Consider the following 26851-nt stretch of genomic DNA (forward strand, 5'->3'; position numbering starts at 1 on the left):
CGTGGAATCGCGAATCGCGAAACAATCGCTGCGTTCGAGTAAATAGGTACATCGTCCCAATTACTTTTTCCACATTTACCGGGATTTTAATTTCACTTGGAGTATCGCCCGGAGGAGTCACTCTGCTTTCGAATATTTTACGCGACGCATCGCGTAACAGACGTCGAGCAGACACGCACCGGGTTGTGTTTTATTTGCAGACAACGATCGAAATTTCCGATATATACGATTCGTCTCGAGGACTTGATTGAAAAAAACCGGTCGATACTGTTCATTCGAGCGAGAACTATCCGATATTATGCCTGATACAAAGTTTTATGGTTTGCTGTGCATTCCATGGGGAAATCATCCGGGAAATTGCATAACGGAATTTCACCCAACTTTGAGCCGCTATCAGCGGGATCTCGCATAGAGGATTTGTCGGGTTACGTGATTAATTAATCTCTTAGACAGCGGAAGAAGGATTACGAAGATCGATCATTAACGATATCGATAGCCAGTGGCACGTGTATCCGTCGAGTACAGCTATTTCCACCCAAGGACCGATGTAATCGACCGTGGATCGTAACAAATTCGACAAATTTTATATCGCGGGAGTCACGTGTCCATTATCGAATCGTCGATGAATCGTTGCCTCCGATGCGATCGTAATTGCGCGTATCTCGCGAATAAAGGACGAAAGAGACGTACCTTTCTCGTTTGTATCGCGGAGAGCAAGTTTCGACTTCGCTCCGCGACCTCTCTTTGAATAAATTACGCGCCGCGATCTGTGCAAACGTACAACGAATAACATTGAAATTGAAAGGAAGGATTCGAATACGAAAACGTAAGATAACAAAGTACAAGGGAAAAGGAAAGAGACAATCAAGGGCAAGGGAACTCGCTATTCAGAAACCGCGAGTAAACGGCTGAAACATCCGGTATATACTTGAAACCCGAAGAGGGCTCGAAAAATATAACGGAGGAACGTTGCGCTAAAGAAATTACCCGGAAACACGGTCGATGTTATTTTTGCTCTAAAATTCCAGGCCCACGTTTCGTTGATTCGGAGAAAGGTATCAAAACCGCGAGCGGATATTTACGAATACCGTCGTGTAATTGATCTCGGGTTCGTCCCCGTTAAATACACGATTCAAAGCGAAGCGAGACGAAGCGGAATAGAGAAAAAAGTGGGAAAAGAGATTCGTGTTTCCGTCGTCGTTGCGCGAAGATAAAAGACATCCAAAGTGAAATCGCACAAAGGCGGATCCGAGAAAATTTCCATAGAGTCCCGAAAACGCGACACAATAGCGTGACCCTCGAAAATCCCGCGTAATTCGATGATGGTCGGGGCTTTAAGAGCTTTCGAGCGGACCGTTTCTGTCTTTACGAGCATTTTCCTCTCTCCGAAGTCCAGATAACCGCGCTGTGTTGACTTAACGCCGTCCCCATTGTATTTATCTGGCTACGAACACGAAAGCCACCGGATAATGCCGACATTGTGCGTTCACGTGGAATATTGCACACATTTCTATGCGCCAGCCGCGTGTGCGCGGAAACGGAGACGACCAGCGTGAACGCCTCGGTACGCGGAAAGTCTCGAAAGCGCGCTATTTTATAGTTTCGCGACAATCTTCTTATTCGTGGAAATTCACACCGGGAAATATGTCGAACGATCGCCCTTTCGAGATAATAAAATCGTATCGAGAAGCGCGGGAAAGACAATCGATCGTGAAAGTACGAACGGTGGTGCACCGTGGCTGGGTCAAGAGTGACCCGTACCGACGCAACCAAAACCTTGTTCACTCGTTCCTAGTGAATTAACATTCGTTCAATTTTCTCTCGTAAATACCGAACTCGTGTAATTTTCCCTCGTAAATACAAATCTCGTCTAATTTTCCCTTGTAAATATCAATCCGGTGTAATTTTCCCTCGTAAATACCAATCTCGTACTAATTTCCCACCGCGAAATACGAAACTCGTCTAGTTTGTTCCCGCAAATATCATAACTGTGCAGACAACGATGAATGGGGTGATAAATTTGGAAATTACCAACGAGTTACATTTCTTCAAATTCGAGGTAAATAATATACAGCGCGCGTATACTGGTGCCGGTGATACCGAGAGAAATATTTCAACGATCGTCTTTCGCGCTTCTTGTGAACGTAATCGTTGCGACTGGTTCTAAAATGATCCAGTCATCGGATCGCAAGTGTTAAAAATGTTCCGAGGAAGTCCAGCGCGATCGTATAGTCAATTCTTCTCTCGTAAATTCGATATTCGAACGTAAGTGATTGTTTCGAAATTGTTCGATCTTCGCGAACAACACGTACATCGCTGCAGAAGGTAACAACATCGCGAAATACATTTACTCTTCTTGCCAATCGATATCCGTTTCTCGATAGAACGCGAGATTGCGGATGGTGTTAAAATACTCGCATAACCGTAAACGCGCGAATGTCACGGTTATTCGCAGTGTACGATACATACGTTTAAATCCCGGCAAGCGTCACCGGTCGAAACAGAACCGAGTTTCGCCTAGGTGAAAACGGTAGATTCTACGGCCAAACTATTTAATCATTCAGTTACGGCTACCAACCGCGTACAAGGGAGGTTTCCTCCTCGTATAAGCACTCGCTGGTTGTTGCTGGTATTATTGACACGGGTAGCTGTGTCGTGGAATTAAATACATTCACGCACATACCGAACCGAGTCGCAAAGGAACCCACCGATCCCAAAAGATCCCTTTTCATTGGACACGTCTCTTCGAGCAGCTTCGTATAAAAAATGGTAGCCAAGCATACGTAACGATCGAGCGAGTCCCTGTTGAGTTATCTCGTCGCGGAGGGCTCGGTTCGGTCTACTCTGAACGAGCCCCGTTTGTTCCGCTAAAAATAATCACTGCTTGCACAGCTCGCATAAATATCGAATATTATTTCGCACATTGTCTCATCGTTCTCGAAACGGTGCACTTCTTCGCGAAGAAATTCTTTCTCCACCTCGTTGACATCCATCGGTCGGTAGCGAGCTTCGATCGACAGCGGGAGTAGAACGGTCACTGATACGAGAAAAGTACAAATTCTCCGTTATTCGTATAAAAAATTAATCGACTCGTATCCCGGAATAACCGACAAATCGGACAAGAATATTTAGTCTTACAACGTCGTGCCGTTCCGTTTTGAGCACGATTGTATCGGTGGCGCGCGTACATCGAAAATAACGGACACGGATAGGTTGCCGTTTCGTTGTTGTCGAATTCAATGTCGCGGATAATTGTTCGACGAAAAAGTGACGCTCCGGAGAGAGAAAGGAGCGGGTTCGCCTCGCGTCTAACAAATTGATTCGCAACGGCTATTCGAACTACGCATCGAAAAAAAAAGAAAAAAATTGGAAAATTGAGCACCAGAGACACTTGTATCGTTGCGCGCAACATTGCATCTCCTGTTCTACACATCGAGTAACTAATTCAAGTTCCGTTCGACCGTGTTTCCATTCGAAGTGCGCGGTATTGAAAAAGAACGATCTTTCGCGATCCGTTGTTACTAACGGCGGAAAAATTCCGCGCAATCGCGTATCTGCGAATCGTTCCGAAATAAAGACGAACGAGAAACACTTGACGGTTAAAACTCGATGTCGTGTAAATCGAATAGGACAAATTCGATGAAATCGGAGAATATTTTCACCGGGCGGAAAGCTTTCGATTTTCTGGCGCACCGAAACGAAGCAGCGTAGTCGACCGGTTGCAAATAAAATTCTTCTTTTCATTTTTGCGGCATCGGATTCTATCCAGCGCGTCAAAGGGTCGTCGGGCACAAGGGTCACGCAGGACAATGAACGTCCTTTCTATGGTCCCCTTTGAGCGATTCAACGTCTTTGACCGTTACGATGCTTCCTTAACCGCGACGGTGATGCAGCCGACGAAAGACTCGATACATTTTCTTATCGTTGCGTCTGATTCCGTTTTGTACACTTTCGCGCTGCGCGAATCGTCGGGCCGGAGTCTCCCGTTTTCGCGCGATCGTTCAGAAACGATCCATTAAATTCGTTAAAATGTCAAGCCCGCGAGCAAACGTTAACACGAAACGGCAACCATCGTTTGGATCACGGAATACGTAATAGCGGGTAAAGTATTTACAGAGCTTTACTCCGTGTCCCGGAATGATCTAGCACGAATCCCACGAGCGTTACGTAGCAGCCAGACTCTTGCTCGAGAGTTCTCCGATGATCCAACTTCGGTCCTTATATCCTAATCTTGTTCCATTTCCGTTTCGCGATCCGACGGTGATTCGATTTCTGTCTCCGAGAATCGCCAAGTGCTCCGATTTGGCAGCTCGTTTCTTCTAATACCGTCGAGCGTCTACGTCTCCTCCGTCGTCTTACTTCACGAAAGTGTGTTCCGGTGCACGCTCGCGCGCGCTACGGGGCCCATACATTTTTAAATCGTTGTCTCGGCGAAACGCGTCCCACGGAGAAAGAATCGTTACCCCTTTCTTCTCGTTCAACGCTCTCGGGGAAACCGTCGAATCGACCGGAAAACTTCGCCGAAATCGAGTCTTGTGTCGTTAACCGACCGTGTACACATCTACGATGTAACGTTATTCGACGAGCTCGCGACAAGTGTGCGCAACTATTCGTTTCGGTGTTTCCCCAACACTCGGGGCGATTCCATCGACGATAAAACCGGTACCTTCGAAATCCTGTCAATTCCTTGGAGTCGTTCCGGCTTAGCGAGGAATTACAGCGCCTGCAGAGGAGCACTTTCGTTTACAATCGAGTCGAGTCGAACGGTTCTTACAGGCGCCGGTGATCGATCCGTGCTAATGACAACGGGGCCGCGTTCCTTTCGTTAAAATTCGAGATACCGAGAGTAAACGGATACGACGAAATACCGCGATATAAAAAGTAACGCAGTGATCTCGCTCAACGACTTGGACGACTCGCCGTTAGTCGTTGCGCCGTGGGAAAATAATTTTGCGACCCGACCCGGTACGAACACTGGTTTTAATCCGTTTTATCGTTACCGAACCGTAATTGCAAGTCGGTATTCCGATGGTAAAAGCCATCAAACCGTGCGTAAGTCTTCCAAACGACGAAATTAGTTCCGTTTTCGTTCAGCACAATTTCAACGGCCCCTATTGCTCGTCCGTCATCATCGAATTTCGCATTTGCATATTTCGCGGGAAACATTTACGAAAGAATCTCGAACGAAATCAGTTTCCTCGTTAATTAATTCGGACACGATTTATCGACGCGCTCCGACCGGTCGAATTTTTTTTCACCACGGTACGAGAAATGCACAATTTAGCGAAATCTCTTTCGCTGTTCCGTTTCGTTGCTTTCGGCGATCGATTTGAATTCGTCTCGAGAACTCGACAACGTATGTAATACGCACCAGTTACGTACGCACCGTGTAACGTGTTTCGTTCGCGCGGGGATAATTTATTCGAGGAGGTAGGTCGAAAACGTACGACTTTGTTTATCGAAGATAGTCTGGAAGTACGGATTCCCTGTAAGTAGACGCAGAACGAGGTGTTACTGTCGCTTTTCGAATTTGTCCTGAGACTACTCTCGTCGCTACATTCACCCTTAAAACTCAAATACACACAAACACACGCGTTCTTATAGTTTGGGAAAAATACCACCTGCACCTTTCGTCCAAACCTTAGAAACAAACACCTCACTCCGCACATCGTACACTCATGCCAAGTATACTTTGTACAATACATTCCTATACGCACTCTCCATCCCCGATTTCTTGTTCTCTTTATTTACGTTTAATCGACCTCGATTCTTCTCCTTCGTTGCGGTTACATTTTACGACAGATGTTGATTTCGCTCAGGTATCTCGAGATATATTCTTCCTGGTTCCGTGACGTCTCAATCTCAGCATCGTTACAGCGGGAACTTTGTCGAGCTTATCGTAGTCCTATAACGATACTTTCTCGAATCCGAAGAAAAGAAAGTATCCTATCGGGATACAATGCACCGACGTATCTCGACGAAGGATCGGGGGAACGTTTCCTTTGTCGCGAACGCAACGGTCGAATTGTTTAACGAGTACTGTATTTTTTTTTTTTCTTCAAAATTTTCGCCAACGATATCGTCCGGGAACTTGCGGTCGCGAACGAGCATTAAAACGAACAACGATCGATACAGAAGCGGGTGGTCTGTCAGCGAGGACGATCCCTGACCGCTTTGCTTTTTCCCGTTTTTTTTTCTTGGCCGAGTAACCATAAATCCCGATCACACGGCTCGAAGTACCGGCTCGGTCCGCGTAGTTTTCGTTTTGAAAATCTGCAATACACGCCGCTCGTAAATCCCAATCAGAATTTGCAATTTATGGAGTGGCTAAGCCGAACACGAACACCGAGAAACGCGTAGAAATCCACTGGTTCGTACCGCGAAACTGGCCGCACGATTCGCTTTCCGATTTAATACTTGTCCGCCACGTGCTACCGTATGGTGTACGTACTTTCGCGATAACACGCGTAAACGCGAGTTCTCGCGGCGTGGCTCCTTCGAGGTACGATCCATCCTCGACGTTCGGCAATTACCGAAATTGTTGTTGCGGTTTCTTGGCCGTTTCCAGCTCGTAAATAACGCTAACGTTACGAGAAGATTAACTGCCGTTTCTTCGTTTGTCGTCAACCACTATATTTCCTGTAAATCGTCGTTTCTTCGCCAAAAGTTAATAACAGGTTGCTCGATAAGTTTCGTCGTTCGATAAGAAACGGAGCTGTTACATTCGTCGTTTTATCTTTTTCAAAGACAGTCTTACCGTTTCACGAACGTGTGCGAAGTTTCGTGTAGATCTGTCGACTCGTTCAAATATTTACAGTTCAAAGTTAAAGTGTCGTAATATTTTTTTTTTTACAATGGAAAAGATGACAAAACTTATCGAAGAATCCAGTGTATCACCACGTGGCATCAAACTCGATGTATCGCGAGAGATATTTAGTCCTCGGGATAGAGAGCGTTTAACGAGTCTCTGTCACCCTGGAGAAACTAATGTCCGAGTGGAGAAACTAGCGACAGGTGTCACTGTCCCCGAAGAAACTAATAAGCCGCGTCTTCATCGCTGAAAAGTTAACACCGTGTTTTTACGAATCAAGTTTCGATAACGCGTGTCACGATCGACAGCAAGGTCATCGTGAACGCTGAATCTTGTTTACGAAGACTTTACACAAGGGTTTCTTTTTCATATTTTCGAAGAAATATATTTGACTCGTCCGTGGTTCTTACGCTTGGTCCATATTGGAATTTTGGGTTATTTGGCTGCGATTAAATAATAGCTCGATATCTTTACTTTATCGATAAATCAAATTTTATTAAATTCCGGAAGGTGTACCTTCACATCGCGTATTCGTAGAGTAGAATCTAAAAGACATTATATATATATATATACACACACACACACAAACACGCATACAAATTTATTTACACATAAACGTACGCATAAATATATACGGCTACCAGAAATGATTTTTGTTGCATCGTGTTTAGACGAGATTGGAAATTCGACATTTCGATTTCCTTATGTCTCACACGATAGCGTAAACGAAAGGGTTGACGAGAACGAGCATCATCATTGACGAGAAACGATTTACTATACAAAGGTAAATCCCACCTCGCCGGATAACTCTCGTAATCGATTGTAAATCGTCACAATACGAGTATAAATCGTCACGAAGAAACAATGGAGACACGAGCTTACGAAACGCGATTAATTTTCTCACGAGGAAAGCTACACCATCGGAAAGTAACGCCTCATTGTTTTCAATTTGAGCCACCTTCGAGAAAATTTATGCAGAATATGCAATGACGGTGGAAAACGCTTCCAAGTAACACCGTCAATGTATATTATAATGCAAATATGATAAGACGTTCGCGAAGGGTTCGGTTTGATTACCCAGCTCCCGTCGCTCTTGTTTGTTCCACCCTGTTCTTGATATGTCAATATTGGAAATGGAACCGGGTAGCGAGCGATTCACCGGAGAAATTCGAAAGCGGATGGCAAGGATGATCTCTCTCTCTCTCGAAAGTGGAATTATTGAAAAGTCGTAAGCTCCGTACTTAAAGTTTTTATTCAACATCGGGACATTCGTTTCGCGAGGGAACTCGCGTTTGTCGCTAAGCCGGTAAACTGGACTCGGTTCGACCCCCGTCTTCTCTAAATAACTCGATTTTGTCGCGTACGTGCGTATAAATGTCGAATGAATCGCGCAATGAAATTTAAAAGTCAAAGTTACCGCGAAAATATCCCGCGTAACAGGAGACGAGACGTTCCGTAATATTAACACGAATATATTTCTCCGAGCAATGTTCTATTTGAATAACGATACGTATTCCGTGACGCGGAAAACGCGTAACGAACAAACGTAACCGGAGTTTCGGATGGAAAGGAGTCGGATAACGTTAAAGGTATTCGTTTCGCGGGTTTTAAATATTTTTTAAAACACCGTGTCGCTCGGAACGAAAATTGACTACGAATCGACCGCGCGAACGAATGTTTACGAGATTGAGATCGCGCACCGTGTGCGAAATTACGCGTTCGGTAATGTATACGTTTAAACGATCGAAATTTTTTTTACAATGCACGAAATATTTCCATACTATTTCCACACGTTCCGCGTTAACATCCGTTGATTGAAATTCCTCTTAAAAATAGTTTTACATTTTGTACGAAATTTCCATCGGTGCGTTATTTTCGGCATAAATTGTTTTGCTCGCACGGTGAAACTCGGGAAACTTTCATCGATATCTGACAACGAGCTACATTATCGCAAACCACCGGAAACTAAACACTATTGGCACCAGTTTCCGCCATTAGCGAGGATGGAGCCGCGGGTGGAGCGGAGTGGGTGGAGGAGGGCGGTATAAATACCTATTAATTAACAAGAAAAAGCCACTGCGCGTTCTCTAATTTTCGTTCGATAAACGAGCGAGAATTTTATCGCGCGTTCGTTAACACCGTTACGAATGAAATGTAATAAAAAAGAACGATCGCGAACGCGCAGTTTTATTAAACGGAGTTTCCGAAAAAGAAGAAGAAAACAAAAAAAAAAAAAAAAAAAAAAAAAGAAAAAAACAAATACAAGTGAAAAATAGAAGCGTCTATACTCCTTTCTGTTTCGCTGCAGAAATTGCCTCGATAGAAAGGACTGGAAAAAAAAAAGTTTCATAGAGTCGGCACGATGCCGAAAACAATGCCGCAAGTTATTAACGCGAAACAACGAACCGAAAAAGAAAAAGGAAGAAAAAGAAAAGAAAAAATGGTAGAGAAAACCGGCACGTTTTCGGTCGTCTTTGCCAAGTCTCTCTCCACGATTCACGCTCAAAGAGGAACGAAAGCACGGGCGGACGCAGTGTCGGTAGTAAATTCTTTTCCCGATCCGACACGATCCCGGGAGAAGAATTCACAGTCCGATAATTACGATCCAATACCTTTAGAAACGAAACGCTATAAAAGGATAACGCTCTCGGAAACGTCTTATTGAAAATTATTCCCCCGGCTTTAATAGAGTCCTATTTTCCGATCGCGTTTTCGTTCGGTCTCCTTTCGAACGAATTACATTTTTTCATTATCCGCGTGGAACATCCCGAACGGCCAACACTTCCTCGCTTTTTTCCCCACTCCTTTCGACCGAACGCAGAGGCAAAAGTAATTTTCGAAGCACCGAATTAATTATACGGCCGCGAGTAGTTCGGAAGTTTTCTCAATATTCCCGTGCACTTTTACCCTAATATAAAAGGAAAATAACGAGCCGGGAATTTTTTTCCCCGTCGTTTAACGCGCGACCAAATACGTCGGTGGTCTGCAAAAAGGAATCGAACGATTAAAAAATTAACGCGCCGGTAAAACTCGTAAAGAAGCCACCGGCGCTATCTCTGTTTCGACGTTGACCCGGTTTCGTTATTACGAGGATATAAAAATCAAGGATATTTGGCAGGGGTGTCGGTCCCCGCTCGCGGACGGTCCACTAAAAGCGGATTAATGTATCGGTGCGGTGTTTTAATTTTTGTTGCTCCCGTTCGTTCGATTTACCAACGAATAGTCGTCCGAACCCGCGAACAGAATTTCCCAACGTTCCGCGGGAAATGTTGGTAATTTTTCACGCGGCGCACGCACCCATTATAGCCCGGTCTCCGTTTCGCTCTGGTTGCAGGATGCAGGGACGACAGGACTCCACTTGCACCGGTTAAAATGAATCGCAGGGAGGACCCGCTGTTGCAGCAGCATCGTCGCCAGTTGCTGCAATTAGCCGAGGCGACGAACATCAAGCCTGGCCGTGGCAGCGGGAAAAGACGTGGCCAGAGGCAACCTCACGGCTTCGGACCCAGGTCAGCCTGCAGAAATGCTTTTTAATTGCGTATACTAGTTTGCTCGATAAGATTTGTCGTTTGAGAAAACTTACCGAGTAGTACACTAGATCGCTCGATAAGTTCTGTTCGATAAAGCTTACCGAACAGTACACTAAGTTGCTCGAGAAGTTTCGTCGTTCGAGAAAACTTACCGAACAGTACACTAGATTGCTCGATAAGTTCTGTCGTTCGATAAAGTTTACCGAACAGTATACTTGGTTGCTCGATAAGTTTTGTCGTTGGATAAAACTCATCGAACGGTACTACATTGCACAGTACCGTTGAACGTTCTTCGAACCTCGGTGAAGAACTGAGACAGTGAGATGAAAAATCGGTAACTCTCCATCGATGTTTCGAAATCGTAGCGAGGCGTTGGTGGAAAGTGTTCGCGGTTCGACGAGAGTTCAACGCTCCCCGAATTCGACGAAAAAATACATCCTCGTTTCGAAATCGCGCTCTTGTCCACGCTCGAAGGAAATTTCATTCGCGTTTCGTCGATAGGAGAAAATCGAGAAAAATTGATCGGACCTCCTCGTGAAACGCATCCGGTACCGTTTCCATCGCGATCGAATTTATTTCGAACGATATTAAAACCGGAACGCGACGCGTATTCGAACGAGGAATCTCTTTGTCGTTTCGATTTTCGCCTCGCGCCCACCCTCCGCGTCTACGTCGCGTTTGCTCGTTATCCGTCGGTTGCAAATATTTGGAGGAAAAAAAAAAGAAAATAAAAAAAAGAACGGTACGATTCACCGGAGAGAGCCAAGATCGGGTTCGCGTATCGTGGCTTCTAGCTCGTCGCGTACGCGTATTCGTCTTCGTTGCATTCCTCGCTACAATGGATCCCAGGGCGGTCTGCGGTCGACATTTTTATTACCGGCCGACCGTTTCCGTTCTCTTTCTCCCCCTTTTTTTTTTTTCTATCGCCTTTGACGGATCGCGCCGAAAGGCAAGAGAAAATCTCGGGGAAAAATACCGGGAGACAGTGAACTATCCGTGGCTTTCAGTGGGCTTGCATAATTAACCCTTTTAAGCCGACATTACACGCGTCGACGTGCGCGACATTGCATTCACGACGCGTGTTAGCGATCCGGGTTCTGGCCCTTCTTTGTTTCGTCCTTCCTTTTGTTCCTGGCGACGTTGTTTTTACGTCGCTTTCGCGTCGCGTCCGCCCTTTCTCGACGTCCCTTCGCGAAATTCCTTTTCACGCGGATGGGTACCTCGACACCCCTGGACCAGACACGCGTCTCCGGGGGATCGTTCCGAGTGCTCGATAAATATTAACGTCGAAACCTCGATACGTCGCGCACGACCAACGGATTCGTTACGTCTCGCGAACCTGCTACCCAGATTTCGTTGACAACGAAAAGAAAACCAAAAAAAAAAAACAAAAAAAGAAAGAAGGAAAGAAAGAAAAAAGGGATTGCCATTTTCGATCGTTTCAGTAACGGAGGACCGAGCGCGGGAAGCCGCGTCACCCTGCAGGATATCGTGAGAAGCGATCCCGGATACACGCCGAACATCGAGCATCTAGTGTTTCCAGAACGCAAGAGCAGCAATCCGAATTTGGCGAAAACGGTGGACGAATCGCCGCCGAATAAATCGAAATCGAACGCAACGAGCTCGGGAAGGTCCAGGCTCGCCGAGGTCTTCTCCAGGCATTATTCAAGGGGCTCCTCGCAGGACTCGTCGGTCACGTCGAGGAAGAATCATTTAAACGTAAGTGGTCGGTCTCGGTGATTTCGAGAGAAACCATCGTCCGTTGAATCCTCGGGAAGGGAAGGGAAGTACTCGACTCGTTCGAAAACCGACGAATTTTCATCGTTCGAAGATTCTCGAACGAAATTATCTCCAAGTTGGTTCCGTGAAAGGCAAACTCGATAATGGACAGAATCTAGTTCGTCACCCGACGTCCCGATGAGTAAATATCGCGCGCTGCCTTGAAACGTCCTCCGGGGGAGGTTTTACGATAATTTCTATCCACGATCGGATCGCATTATACGTTAACGGGGAGAGGGTCAACGGATCCGCGAGAACGTGCCGAATACTTTTCAAATCGAACCTGGTCGGGATATCCATCGAGAGAACGATTTTTATAAGCGTAGCGCTCGAAAGCTCGCATCGGCCATTTTCGACGCTAGGAGGAATTTTTGAGCCGGTAATCGATCGCTCGAAGCCACCGCTCGCTCGGTACGTAAGAAACTCGCCGATCGTTGCGACCGAACGATCGGGCCGACCTACATATTCCCGTTGATTTCTATCCTCTTTCACGTCGCGAGGTCATTTCGATTTTTCCACGTTAGGTAAACAAGCGGCGCGCCGAAAGAAATCCGTAAGCAGGTAATGGAAAATGGATCGGGCGACCCCGATTTCTCATATTTCTTATCAACGGCGCCAATTCCGTTCCCAGCGTGGAAAACGGGCACGATTGATCGCGGCGATCGGCCGATCTCGCCGCTTCGAAGTTAACGCGCGCGCGCGCGCGCGCGTGGACCGGGTACGATAGACGCTCGACTCGGCTCGGCTCGGCTCGAGGCGCGGCTCGATTCTCGATTCTCGATGGATCGCCGAGCGGAGACGGGTTCTTCACCGAACCGCGACGAAAATAAAAATACTTTCATCGAAGGAGTTGCGTAGCCAGTCTCTCGCGCCTCGTCCGTATTTGGAAGTAGAAACAGCCAGCGGCAGCCTCCTCTCCTTGCGCGTAGCCGCGAGTTTAGTTCGTCTCGTGTCACACCGCCGACACGATGCCCGCCGAGAGACCACGAGAACGCTTTTATGCAATCGACCGTCGCGGGACAGATTTTCTGGACGACCTCTGGCTTCGGGTCACGTTCCAACACCTTTCTTTTTCGTCTCTCTTTCGAACCTGGAGAAAGGATTCCAAGGAACGAGCTCGTGACTCCGAACGCATCTCGATGTAACTGTGCAGTATTTAGGAGCGAAGGAAGGGTAGAAAAACGACGAGAATTTCTCGAAAAATAAAAGAAACAAATTTTGAAAAACTACACGGAGAAATTTCGATCCCAGAAATGCAAAGTACGGATAATTTTAACCGTTGTTGAATTCGTATCGATTAAAGGGAATCGTTTCCGTCTACCGATCGTCTACCGCGTCAATGGTTCCGAGCGAAGGAAACTCGTAACGGTAATTAAAAATAATATAGCTACGAGATTGATACGCGAAGAGGTCCGAAACGTCTCGGTCGCTCGATAACTTATTCGTAAGAAAGTTTTCGGTAATTGGTGTTTTCGCGTGCACGGTGTCGTTCTGGGTAAACGATTTCCCTCTTAAAGGCGACGCCACTTGCGAAACGAGCCATGTTCGGTCGGCCGAGCCAGAAGAATGTCGCGAGGAGACCATCGGGCGCAATTAATTAAGATAAAAAAGGGCAATAAACCCTGTCGTCTCGATTTTCTTCGAATCTTAAGAAATCTCGCGACGATTCGCTGGAAGCGGCTCTTGAATCTCGAATTCAGTCGTCGAAGAATGCGAATCCTCGATTCACCAGGAACGATTCTCATCGTCCGTTGAAGAGGGAAGGGAAAAGAAGAGCTGAAAAAAAAAATATATATAGAGAGAGAGAGAGGGAGAGAGGGAGAGATGGAGAGATGGAGAGAGAAAGGGATGGAAAAACGAGACCGATGAGAAACCTCGAAGCGACAGTCCATGCCGAATCGATTAGCTCGCCCGTCAAAGGAATAATTGAAAACGCTCGAGAAGAAACGCCAAATGCATCGCCATCGCTCTAACCGCACCCAGGCTACCGTGTTAAGGGAGTATCGATTACGAGATCCCATTGTGGATGTAATCGCCGTGTCCGAGACGTCCGAGGGTAAAACATTATTAAAATATCATCCACGCCGGCAAACAATAGCATGCAAACGAACTGCGTAAACGAGTTTTGCTTTTTGCTCGACGGGCCGTAGATGCTTATCAAAGGAAGAAGTCGGCCCGTAACGCGTACAAGAGCAATCGTGCACCGCGCGGAAACAAATTCGGAAAAACTCCGGTTCACGTTCACGGGGTGCCGGAATTTCTTATTTAAATTCTACTTCTGAAGATGCAGGAATTTTAGTTAAAATTCCACGTTGAAATTGTAGCCTGCGGAAAAGCGAATTGTAAATCGCCGGATAGAACGGCCAACTCTGTATTTTCGAGACAGAGCCGCTTTGAAGATTACCGAGAGCTCGAATTTCGAAGAAGGAAATCGCGACCCGATGGTTAAAGCGAACGATCGCGTCTTTGATGGAAAAAAAAAATAACAACTTTGTTCAGTTAACCCTACGTATCGGTAGAATAGAAATTTATCGCAACGTTTATCGAGGAACGAGTCGATTCGATTGTACGTACGATGGTCGATTTGTCTCGTGTAAAATGTAAATAAAACGGTATCCTCCGCGGAAGTTCTTCTCTCTTTTTAACGCGGATCGTTGTAAATTCCGGGAAGAAAAAAGTACAATTCGCGACGCAGGGTAAACAACGCGTCGCTTGTAATCTTAAATAATAAATTACGTACACTCCGTTGAAACGCGAGATATCGAACAAAGAAAACAGCGACCCCGTCCGTTGCTGAAAAAAGAGAACAAATAAAGAGCGCACGGGGAAACGGAAAGCGCAAATTGCGTGAAAATCTTTTTTCCGGAAAAAAAAAATTGGCGAAGGAAAAGAGTCGACATCGAAACATTACCGTTAATCCCGGTTGCGATTTCTATAATATAAATGAAAGCTTCGATATCCAATAACGCGGAGGATCGTTGCTCGAGTAGAGGGTCGAGTTAAAAATATCGACGATGACTTTTACGACGGGTAATATACAGGGATACAAATTTCTCGTACCTTTGAATAATTCGAAAACGCGATGAAAAACATTTTCATGGACCGATGGACGCGCGAAATGTCGTAAAACCTCCCTTGAAATCCACCTGAACCACAAATTTTTCTCACCTTTGAATAATTCGAAAGCGGGACGAAAACTATGCGTATGAATCGATGCGTCGCGTGAAACGTGGTGAAACCTCCCCTGAAGTGAACCTCAATCGCAAATTTTTCTCCCCTTTGAATAATTCGAAAGCGGGACGAAAAATATGCGTACAAACCGATGAACGCGCGAGACATCGTGAAACCTCCCCTGAATTCAACCACAACTTCAAATTTGTCTCACCTTTGAATAATTCGAAAACGGGACGAAAAATATATCTATAAACCGATGAACGCGTGAAACATCGTGAAACCTCCCCTGAAATCGACCCGAACGACAAATGTTTCTCACCTCTTCACAATTCGAAAGTGTAACGAAAAACATATTTGTACGTACCGATGGGCGCGTGAAGGGTCGCGAAACCCTTCTTGAAATCAACCCCGAGCGTAATTTGAATTTCTGATCGCAGAGCACGTCGCTGGACAGCGGAGGTGGAGTGCCCCATCAAACGAGCGGATCCGGCGTCGCGACGGTGGTGACGAGAAGCGGCGGTCGTCGTTGGCTGTCGCAGAGCTCTCAGTCGTCGAGCAGGCAACATTCGGCCGAGGACGGGGTACGTGGGGGCAACGTGGGCGTCATAGGGCCCGTTTCGTCCTCGTCCTCGAGCCAGGCCCCCGCTCCCGCTCTGCCGCCACGTAGAGTCAGTCCAGCCGCGGATTCAACCGACATCTCGAATACGGCCACCGGCTCCCGCGGCGACAGGTAACGCGCGCGCGCTCCCTCGCTCGTATCTCCGCCGCGTTTCCGCCGTCCGTTTTTCTCTCGTTCGTTTATTCGCTTCTTTTTACTCCCGTCGTCCGCGTCTTCCGCGTAGCGTACCGCGTCCTAGGCTCTCACCGACGCAGGAAAGCGCGCGGTGACAATTTCCAACGAGGTTCCTCTTCCCCACGGTACCTTTTTTTTCTTTTCCCCCTCGTCCGTACCGAGAACTCGGTTTTAACGACTCCCTCTTAACCCGCGATTTGCATCTCGCATCAAGATTTTTCCCAACACGCATCCCTGTGTACGCGTTCTTGCTCACGTGTGCGTGCCTCTGTGTCCATGTGTCCGCGCGTGTTTGTACACGTGTGTGCACGTTTGCGTGGCTTCGCGTGTCTGGCGCGCAGTTGGCAACCCTCCGGAGACTCCGACAATTTCCGTTGCACGACGACGAAGAAGTAGAAGAAGAGGAAGAGGAACAAGAAGAAGCACAAGAGGAAGAAGAAGAGGACGACGACGAAGACGAAGAAGAAGAAGAATCGTCTCTGACTCCGTGATTTCTTTGGACGGGACAACGGCGTTGCCCGTCGGGCTGAATTTCCAATCCGAGTTTCATCGGTTCTCGAATTCACATCGTTGGTGCGCTAACGATAAATCCTCGGATAGGAGGTTCGCGAGCGCATATTAACGAACCGCGCGGAATTATTCGTACGGCGTTCGAACTCTCTTGAATTTTTTACGTGGGCTTCGGGAGTTCGTTGTCCCGGAGCGGGTCGGGCCCCGTTCCGTTCGACGCGGTGCCGCACCGGCAGGCCCAAAAAAGGACACGCGGGAATAGACGAATAGCTCGACGGCGAAACGAGACACCGGGTACCTACCGGGTGGACGTTTAACGAGTGATATTCGTTTCCGTGGGAGAGACGATGCCGCAAAAAGGGATCGTTGCTCGTCGTAGGATTAATACCGGTGACGAGTATCGTTGATACCGGGACGGGTAAAAAGAAAATCAATTCCGAGTTTACGTTCGACTCTTCTCTCTCTTATCTCTCTCTTTCTCTCTGGGTCTGCTCTTCTCCGTCTCTCTCTATCTTTGTGTGTTTCCGATGTTTACTTTTTGCAGTCGTCGACGACGGTTACACGCGATGTAACTTTCATGAAGCTCAATGAAAGCACGTTGCGGCTTCCTGCATCGCTCGGTGCCCTCGGTGCTTCTCCGCGGAGCGTAACTTGTTTACACGCGCGAATGCAAAATTCAACGAGGAAACGGTGGAGGGAACCGGATAGTTCCTAGAGCTCTTTCCGAGGCCCTATACGGTTAATTAGTTGTCTCGGGTAATTTTTCTCGGGGCGCACCAGTGGACGACGTACGCGCCACCGACCGGTTTGCTTTCTTCGAATCCATTAGGTTGAGTAATTGGTTCGTTCGTATTTTAAAGACGCCCGTGTCACCGAGGGCAGTGTGTTAGCCGCGTTTGCTCGCGACAGCTGATCTCTGCGAACGGAGAACGCGGTACCGGAGAGAACGACCGCGATTCGCGACGAACGCGTTGAGAATTGTCCGTGGTATTTGCTCGATATTGTCTGCGACGAAAAAATACACGAAATAATTGTATCGCAGCGCCATTGACGAGAGAGACGATCGCGAATCGATAGTATGAAACGATCGTGGAGAACTTTCAAGGTACCCCGGCCGACGAGATTCGTCAAATTGAAAACTATCCCGATCACGATAATACGAAACGTTTAACGCGGCGAAATCACGCGGGAAATCCAATCGATCGGATACAACGTTTGAAAAAGTTAATTATCGTATCGGTATACCGTACGGTTTTTCGATACAACGAAAACGAAACGCGTTTCAACTGGTGCGCGATGATAATCCACTCACCGTACTCGACGTACAATACTGCGTCGGATTTTCATTTGTTCCGCGTTTTGTGCAATTCGGTTAACGCAAAATGATACGTCCGAGTTGTTCGTCAACGGGGACGAAAGCTTTTACGTTAATGCGCGCGCAAATAATTTCGCCGATGGAGAAGCATCGCGGGGATTACGCGCAGTTCGTATCGACGTAACCCGTGTTGACCGTTCGTGAGAAAAAATTCGTACAAAGTTACCATTGGATTCGGTTCACGATTTTTCTTAACGAATACCGGCGCTCGGAACGCAAGATCATCTTTCCGAGAAATTTATCCTCCGAACGACTACTCGAAACGCGCGAGACGAGTGACGATTGTTGTACGTAGGCGAGCTTCGACCCGATCGCGAAACGACGGTGCATCGATCTTCGGTAACGGTGCGATATATTCGACGTGACACGCGATACTCGATTTAACGCGGAAGAGCGATCACGATCCAGGTGTGAAAACCAAGGGGAGCCAGCTAGCTCACGGACGATGTCCGTTAAAAGGTAAATATAATTAATCCGGGACGCCTATATCGGTGCTAGCCGATACGATCGTCCAGGAACAGTGTCAACGCGTGACATCCGAAATGAAATAAATTACGGGGTAATGTATTCGAGGATATAGACGTCCGTTTACGTCTGGACGGAAATAGACCTCGAAATCTAACGAAAACGATCCCGTTCGTTCTCCGTTCAGCGCTCGGAATAAAACGGCCGGTAACGATCGATATCGCATCCGGTCGTCCAGGTACAAAATAATAAAACTGCCCCCTTTATCGACATTTATACGTACATTCGTGTAACTTTCCGCAAAGCGATTGAAAAATTCACACAGTTTCTTCAACATCGAACGATCGATTCGATCTCGCGTCGGATCCATCAGAGTTTCTTAAACATAGTATCTAAGCAGAGAAGATTGATGATAATAATTTTCTTTAATTCTTTGCAAGCGCAGTACTCGATCTAAGCAGAGAATATCGATAATAATAATAATAATTTTCCCTAATTTTTTGGAAGCGCGGTAATCGATCACTCGGGTAAAAATGTTCACGCGTCACGCTCGCGACAAGCCGAAACGAATCGAGTTATCGCGTCAGGACGACCGTGTCGTTTTATTCCAGTGTTCGAACCGTTCCTCGCGCGATAACAATTCCATTTCTCCGGTTTGCTCTTTCTTCGTTTGCGAATCGTTACCGCCGTAGGTTATTCTTCGGCGGTTGTCTTCTTTCCTCGCGGCGTTCACCGCGCTCAAAGAGATTCATTAACGATAAACGTTCGAGGGACATCCGTGAATTACCAAAGTGTCGAGCTGTCGCGCCGAAATTCACTCGCTGGACGCATAGCAGATTCCATTTTGAAAACTTCTTGGCCGACCTAGTTCGTGGCACGAACCGCGTCCGAGAATTTACATTCCGTTCGCGCGTTTGCGAAACGTTTAAAATGTTTCGCGTTGTGGACGTCGAGTCTCGCGGGGAACTTGTTTTTAAATGGTAAGAATCATCGGGAGCTCGTTTCGCCTCCAGTGCACACGGTGTTTAATTTTATCCGACGCGTGGATATTTATCGTCGACGTTGTTGCATCGGGAAACGATTTATACACACACGTGTTATTTGATTTTTTGCGTTGCTTTTTCTTTTAAGTTTTTCTTTCTTTTTTCTTTTTTTCTTTTTTTCGAACCAAGACAGAAGCTACGATCGATGCGATACAGGTTATCGAGTACCGAGATTAAATGGCAAAAGAAGTAACAAAAAAACTTCGCGTTCCACGATTGTGAAATTTACGATGCAAACGTAGCTACGAACGTGCAATTTTCGTGATCGCTACGTACCTCGGCTGCATCCGCTTTTGTACACGGATTTATAAGCCGAATCGTACTCGAAGAACTTTTGAATCCTACTTCGAAAAACAGAGCAATTGCGACTCGGAAAACGGGTACAATCGTGCAGCTGGAACACGTACCGTACGAAGAAGCCAGATCTCGATAAATCGTGCAGTGGTTTCTTTCGCCAATTTTTCATACCTTCGCCCGCGAAGAATCTGTAGTACATCCCAGATTCTACGATCTCTCTTTATGTAAGTAACTTTCCAACGGGTGTACGGCATACTCCTCGAAAGCCTCCGACTTAGATCCGAGATATTTGCGGGTATCGTGAATAATTTCGCCAACGGAATTCACGATTATCGAAATATCGGGATATTTGTATTTTTTTTTAAATTCGTGTATGATCGATATAGTTGATCGTTTTGCCCTACGTTGGAAATCTCGAGTGTAAAAACTTACCTCTTGTGTCCTCCAACGCGCTTTGAAATTCACGATTATCGAAATATCGTGATATTTGTATTTTTTTAAAATTCGTGCTCAATCGATATAGTTGATCGTTTTGCCCTACGTTGGAAATCTCGAGTGTAAAAACTTACCTCTTGTGTCCTCGAACGCGCTTTGAAATTGACGATTCTCGAAATACCGTACGTTTGGTATTCGTTAACCGCGTCGTATCGGTTCTTCGTTAATAGAGACGTTTCGACGCAACAGGGAAAGAGGAAGAACCGTTTGTGCATTTAATCACAGCTAAATCGCGGTCGTATCCGTGTCCCGTGATACACAGCGAGCGCTTTTATTTTTGCCGGGATGTAAAACGTCGACGAATCCGTTTTACCTTGATTCGTGCTTTACCCGGCTTTTACCGTGTATTCCGGAAACTCGTGCAATCGCACGGTGGTTTTGAATCGAGGAGGAGGAAGAGGTCCCCGTCTCTGTAGACATTTCGAAGCAAGATGGATGCAATGTCCTCGTTTCCCTGCGTTCTTCCCCCTCGTGACATCTTTATTTGCTTCTCTTCTATCTCGCGATATCTATATCGCTAGCCACGTACTCCCGATGAATATTTATACGGGTAGATTGTACGAGACGAAGGGAGAAAAGCGACGCATCCAGGTTGCAACGGTGCAACGGTGCAACAACCTCCTCGAATCGAGTTCAGCCAATACGAACCGTAGACATTTCTACGTATTATAACCACGTTGATCCGTAAGGGTAGTTCTCTCGAGGTTAAACTCCGAGTATTCGCGTATAAACGCGTCTCGTTGTATTATTTACATCGGTTTTCCGCTTCGAAAAAAACGTCGCGAGAAGCGAACGCGCATCGAATCGCTTCGCGAGTTTCCACACGTGTATTTTGTCCTACGAACTTTAGGTAAATTCGAAAGAAGATGCAAGTCCGTGCGAGAGATCCGGACGAAATTCTTTCACGATCGTCGACGACTCTCCGTAGTCGATTTTTCGAAGATTAAAGATCAAATTGGAAGATTCGTTTCCGCGTTACGAGTAGCGCGAAGCTTTCGAGTACTCGCGAGCGTTCCGTTTTGTTTTCCAATTTACGCGTTATCCACCTCGATATTTTTCCCCCGTTGAATTTCCCGCAGGATAAAAAGTAAATATTTTTTCCAGGGGTCCGAACGTGTCGATTCTGCACTTACGCAGCACATCGGATCCTTGGGAGGTCGGTTCTCAAGGTTCCGCGTACAGTGTCGGTAGCAATAAAAGCCAAACCGGCGGCAGAGAAAAATCAACCGGCAGCGGACGCGGCTCGTATACACGCGGCACTTCGATACCATCCTTGAAACGTCACGAGGCGACGGCATCGATATCGTCGAGCTCCGGTTTAAAACAGCATCGACAGGATAGCCACGGGCAGGCAAGTAAAACATTCGAGAAAATTCGTTTTATCGATTACCCTGGAACGTTCCGCTCGGTGGTCTTCTTGGATTCCGTCGTAAAGTTTCGCGCTCGAACGTTACGAGATTCACCGTTCGATTCTTCGCGACTCGATTTTCCACGGACTTTCGAACTCGAATAACAGAATCCTACCCGATAATTTTGCACACCGATACTTTCCTCCGTGGTAAAAAAAAAGAAAAAACAAGAGAGAAACCCCCGTTCCCGCGTCACCCGCGCTCGTGTCGCGCAACTTCGATTCGAAGGCGAACGAGGATCGGAAAAAAAAAGCCGCGGTCCTTGTTAAAAAAGTTTCGAGTCGGTCCCGGAGTATTTCGAGAACACTCCTATCGATGAACCTTACGGACAGGTGACGAGTTCTCGTCGACGAGAGTCCTCGAACGCGTTCCTGTCGGGTAACAGCGGCACTTCCGGGGAACTTTTCATCAGCGGCGACTGCAGCAGGGAATTGTCACCGGTGAGATGGTGCGACCGGGAGGTGGACGGTGTCTATCTGGGTCGATCGGGTTGGGTCCAGGTACAACAAAGGTCCCTGGACGAAAATCGGCGAATAAGTTACGAGAGCAGCCTGGTGACGGCGAGCACCGGGACGTTACCGCTACCGCGTCGGGCCACGGTGAAATTGGCCGACTATCATTGCAACAGCGAGCCGGGGAAGTGTCCCCAAGAGTTCTCGAGATTGGACGGTCAGAGACCGGACTATCTGGCGCTCCACGGACAGGATTTCGAGTCGGTGGCGAGCAGCGCTTGCACATCGCCGCACAGTATACCGGAATCGTACTCGCCGCCTTCGATCACACCGATCATATCGCCACCGCCGGCTTTCCAGGACGCGGTCGCCAAACGATCCTCAACCTCCTCGAAACACGTTTCCGGACGGAGCAACTACGGTAAGGCACCGTTCTTGCCGCGATCGAACGCCATAGTGGACAGCGACATCATCAGCCCGCCGCCATCGCCACCGCGACAAATCAATTGGAGCTCCTTGCCGTCTTCGTCCCGGAAATCGTCGAACGCCCCCTCCAGACCGCGGAGACAGAACACCAGTCAACAGCAACACCAACAGCAGCAGCAGCAGCAGCAGCAGCAACAACAACAACAACAGCAACAGCAGTACCGTATGGCGCAAGCGAAATCCTTGGAGGATCAATCGTCGTCGAGGAGATCGCAGTTCGTTCAACGTTACCTGGAATCGTCGAGTTCCTCCTCGTCGTCGATGGGCTTCAGAAGCCTCGACAGTTGCGTGACGAGAGCCACCATGCCCCGATTGGCCGAGAACACGGACTCCTCGGTGGAGGGATACGACGACGGGGACGAGGACGACAATCCCAGCTCGTCGTTGAACCTGAGCCTGGTCTCGTCCTCGATCATCGCGTTGAACTCGTCCACGGAATCGATACGCGCGAACGGCGAGAGAATCTCGCCCAACCGGCAGAGCCGTCACCACAGGAGCCAACAGGGATTGAGGAGATCGCCGGGTTCCTCGGAATCCGGTAAACAGTTGTCGTTCAATTCGCCCTCGTCCTCGTCCTCGTCGTCGAGCAGCGCCGAGAAACAGGGCAGATCCCCGACACCGAACCCCTTCAGACGTGGGAACGCCTCGAGGCAACATCAGAGCGCACGGACGACCCAGGTGTCCCCGGAATCTCATCAATCTAAAGTAAGAAGATCGAGAAGTCTTCAATTACCGGAGAAGAGGTCTCCGGGCACCGCGGCACCGAGCAGGGATCACTCGAGGGAGTCTAACGAGCCGCATCGCGTCGTTGTTAAAATTTCCAACGACCGTGGAAACGATCGGAAACGTCACACCCTGCAAAACAGTACGTATAAATTCCCCGTTTCTTTCTATTCCGCGATCGTGTCGCGAGTAATCGTTTCGCGGTTGTTCCGCGTTCGGTGTCGCGTCCTTCGATGCGTGTTCCTCGCGCGCGAATTTATTCGCTCGTCCACGTCTCCGTGAACCGGTGTCGAGCACGAATTTCCGTCGTTTCTTTATCTTTTTCTTTGTATTTCTCTAGCTCCGTGAAACAGACTTTTGCACCGGACGCCCCGATTCGTTTCTCGTTACAGTATTTCGTTTGTTGCGTGTCCCCGTAGGAAAAGCGCAGTCGACCGAGGACGCATTGAACGAAGAGCTCCTACGCGAAACGGAGACGGTAACCGAGTTTCTTTACGGCACGCGAAGCCGCGTCGTGGCCAGGAATCTGCTCCCGAGTCGCTTCGAACGTCGCGAGGACAGCCAGGAGCAAAGACGAGCCAATCCGAACACTTACGACGTTTACTTTATATCGTCGAAGCAACAGCAATCGAAATCCAGCGGTTCCTCGATGCAACAGTCTCAGCCGCAGCAACAGCAGCAACAACAACAGCAACAGCAACAGCAGCAGCAGCAGCAGCAGCAGCAGCAGCAGCAGCAGGCGCAGCAGCAACAACAACAACAACAATCCAGACGACCGAAGACTCTTCAAAGAGGTGCGACCACACCGAACGCGAATCCCGCTTCGTCGTCCAACCACGACTTCTGCGTCAGTCCGGACACGAAATTACGTTGCAACAGCAGCACGTGCGATTTCTGGCCGCACTGTTCCCAACGAGATACTCTCTACTCGCCCAACCAGGCTCCCGTATTCATGAAGCTGTCCCAGAGCTACCCGGCTCATCAGAGACTCCCCACGGACGCGATCGGCCACGCCAGCAGAGGCAGCGCCAGCTCGTCCCCGGCCTCGTTAGAGCGAATGGACGATCGAGAGTTCCGCGATCGCGAGAGCTCCCGCAAGAATCGCGGGAATCGCGATCAAAACAATTCGAACACCTCGAAATACCAGGACAGACAACCGAAGAGCGTGTTGAAGCAACCGAGCCGATGGTCGCCGCTCGGGGGATCCTCCAATGGGAATACCGCGACCGTCGAGAAGCGGGAGCATCATCGATTTTATAGGAAACCGGAGTTCGCCGGTAGCTTCGAAGGTTGCGAAAACAAGGACAGGAAAGTGTCACCGGTCCAGGGGAAAGGTATCGTGAGCAGATCGCCGAGCGGTCAGGTTGTATCCTCCTCGACCACGTCGTCGTCTTCCAGCAGCGATATCTGGATCACCACGTCCGATCGTACGGTGACGAAAAGTCCGAGAAACGCGAAAAGTTCCGGTGCCTCCACCCCGATGGAGGACGCGGTGATCGGATCCTTGAAGACCTTGATGGAACCACCGAGGGACGGTATGCTGTCCAGGCCCGGTAGCGCTCCCACCAGAGGGGAGGATTCTCTACCGACCGATATCTCTTTGGACCCGCATCAACGATCGCTGTCCTTGCCGAAATCATTCCTGACGCACAACACAGACGGGTAAGTCGCTGATGATTCAATTCGTTTTCGTTCCGAATCGCGGTTCAAACGTCGAGCGACGGAGGATATTGTTTATCGTTCTCGCGCGTCGAGGAGAAGAGAAATTTTGGAAAATAACCAAAGACGAAAAAAAGGAGAGAAAAGAAAAAACGATGAAAAGGTTTTCTCGAGCCGAAAAATACGGAAGCGCGAGGCCGAAAGTGAAAATCGATCGCTTTGGTACGTACGCGCGATGATTGATTTCGCGCGCGCGCGCGCGTGCGCGCGCTGTCGAGGAAATCGTATCGATCTCGGATACGTTCTCGTTCGAAGCGTAAATTTCCCGAAACGTTCGGAAACATCGATCGATGTTCGACGCGAAGTTTCTTCTCGTCGTTGAACGAGTTTCTTTTTTTCTTTTTTTCCTTTTTTACACACGACCGAGGTACAATACGATTTACTCGACCTCCGTGAAATTCTATGCGCGGGTTTCTCGACGTAAATAGAGTTTACCTTCGTTTACCCGGTTCAGAGGCGCAGAGACAAACGACGGTGTTATTTAAATCCCGGTTCCGTTTACCGAGTTCCTCGGTTGCACGGAAGTACGAACCCTCTTCCGATCGACTTTCCATTTCGAAACCGTAACGCGTATTTCGAACGCGCGGATCACCGGAACGATTGTCGCGATACTTTTAAAAAATTCTCCACCCCTCGCGCTCCGTCGCTCGGGATCCTATTTTCCATAAATTTGTAATTCCCCCGCCGTTGTTCCCGAGCGATCGATACGGTACACCGTGACCGTGCGTAGCGAAACGAAGCGCCGAGAGGAATAATTTCGCATAACACGTGCACGTGGAACGCTCGAACGGACGGTGTCGGTTTTTTATCGCCGAACCACGCGAAATTGTGTAGATTCCGGGAGGAAACGATCCCCCTCTCTCGTATCCAACGTTAGTACACGGTGGAATCCAATTTTCTACAAGTTCAATTACTTCGTTCTCTCGGTTACACCGGTTCACTCGCTGGGAGCGATACCACGTTGCATCGTGGCCCGAAGTTACCAATGGTGCAATCGTATACGCGTCACGTGCACCGGATGCTTCGACCCTCCGTTACGGATAGACGTTTGGTTTCACAGGTAAACACACGTGTGCCGATCAATTCACGCGCCGAACGTCCCCGGTATTTTAATCGAGCCGTCGAATCGAGTAACGCGCCAAAGCTCGAGGAACGATCGAGCGACCCTCGATGAACTGCACCTCGAAACTGCATCGCGTCGACCTATCCGTTTCTTCTGTCTCGGGAGTATTTTCGTTTTCGATTCGTACCGTTTCGTTTTCTTTCGTTCATTTAATACAATTATACTCGTACGAACGCCTTCAGCGTGACGCAACGAATCGTTCGCGATACTCGCTACGTACCGAAATTGCATTTACTGTGCAACGAGGGAGAATATTCAGGTCGTAAACGTATTGTTTCCATCCGTTAAGCTTTTTTGCCGTTTGCGAGCGCGCGACCGTTTCGACCGGAACGAAAAGAGGTTACTCGTGTTGTAGAGTATTTAGCGTTGTAGAACGGCGCCGACGTGCCCGTGTTACGATATCGACGAACGATGTAACGTATCGTTTCGCGAGATCGTTCCTACAGACGTATTTGCCGAGAGACACAAGGCTATCGATGTAACCGGTGTAAACGTAACGCTGTATTTCTATAATAACGATAACAACGAGAACAACATCAACCGTAGCGACGCGAACGCGTCACGGTTAAAAGTGCGAGGTATCCACACGGTCCAAGTCTGTATAAGTCGATACGGGGTAGCGATACAACGATACCAGGGTAGCGATATGGTAACACAACGATACCGA

General features: G+C 48.0%; 1 protein-coding gene across 5 annotated transcripts in view; it reads left to right on the top strand.

The window, feature by feature from the left end:
- The window catches only part of Rhogef3 (Rho guanine nucleotide exchange factor 3), a 204381-nt gene that overhangs the window by 44160 nt on the left and 133370 nt on the right, over positions 1-26851 (top strand). For all 5 annotated transcript variants that reach the window (XM_076307274.1, XM_076307277.1, XM_076307273.1 and 2 more), the window contains 6 exons: positions 10146-10320; positions 11787-12060; positions 15732-16024; positions 21377-21623; positions 22014-23484; positions 23762-25004. In XM_076307274.1, the coding sequence (XP_076163389.1) occupies positions 10184-10320; positions 11787-12060; positions 15732-16024; positions 21377-21623; positions 22014-23484; positions 23762-25004 (3665 nt within the window). In that variant the 5' untranslated portion in view covers positions 10146-10183. The remainder of the gene's footprint in view (positions 1-10145; positions 10321-11786; positions 12061-15731; positions 16025-21376; positions 21624-22013; positions 23485-23761; positions 25005-26851) is intronic.

Source organism: Ptiloglossa arizonensis, chromosome 3 (genome assembly GCF_051014685.1).
Source record: "Ptiloglossa arizonensis isolate GNS036 chromosome 3, iyPtiAriz1_principal, whole genome shotgun sequence".
Classification (NCBI taxonomy): Eukaryota; Metazoa; Arthropoda; class Insecta; order Hymenoptera; family Colletidae; genus Ptiloglossa; species Ptiloglossa arizonensis.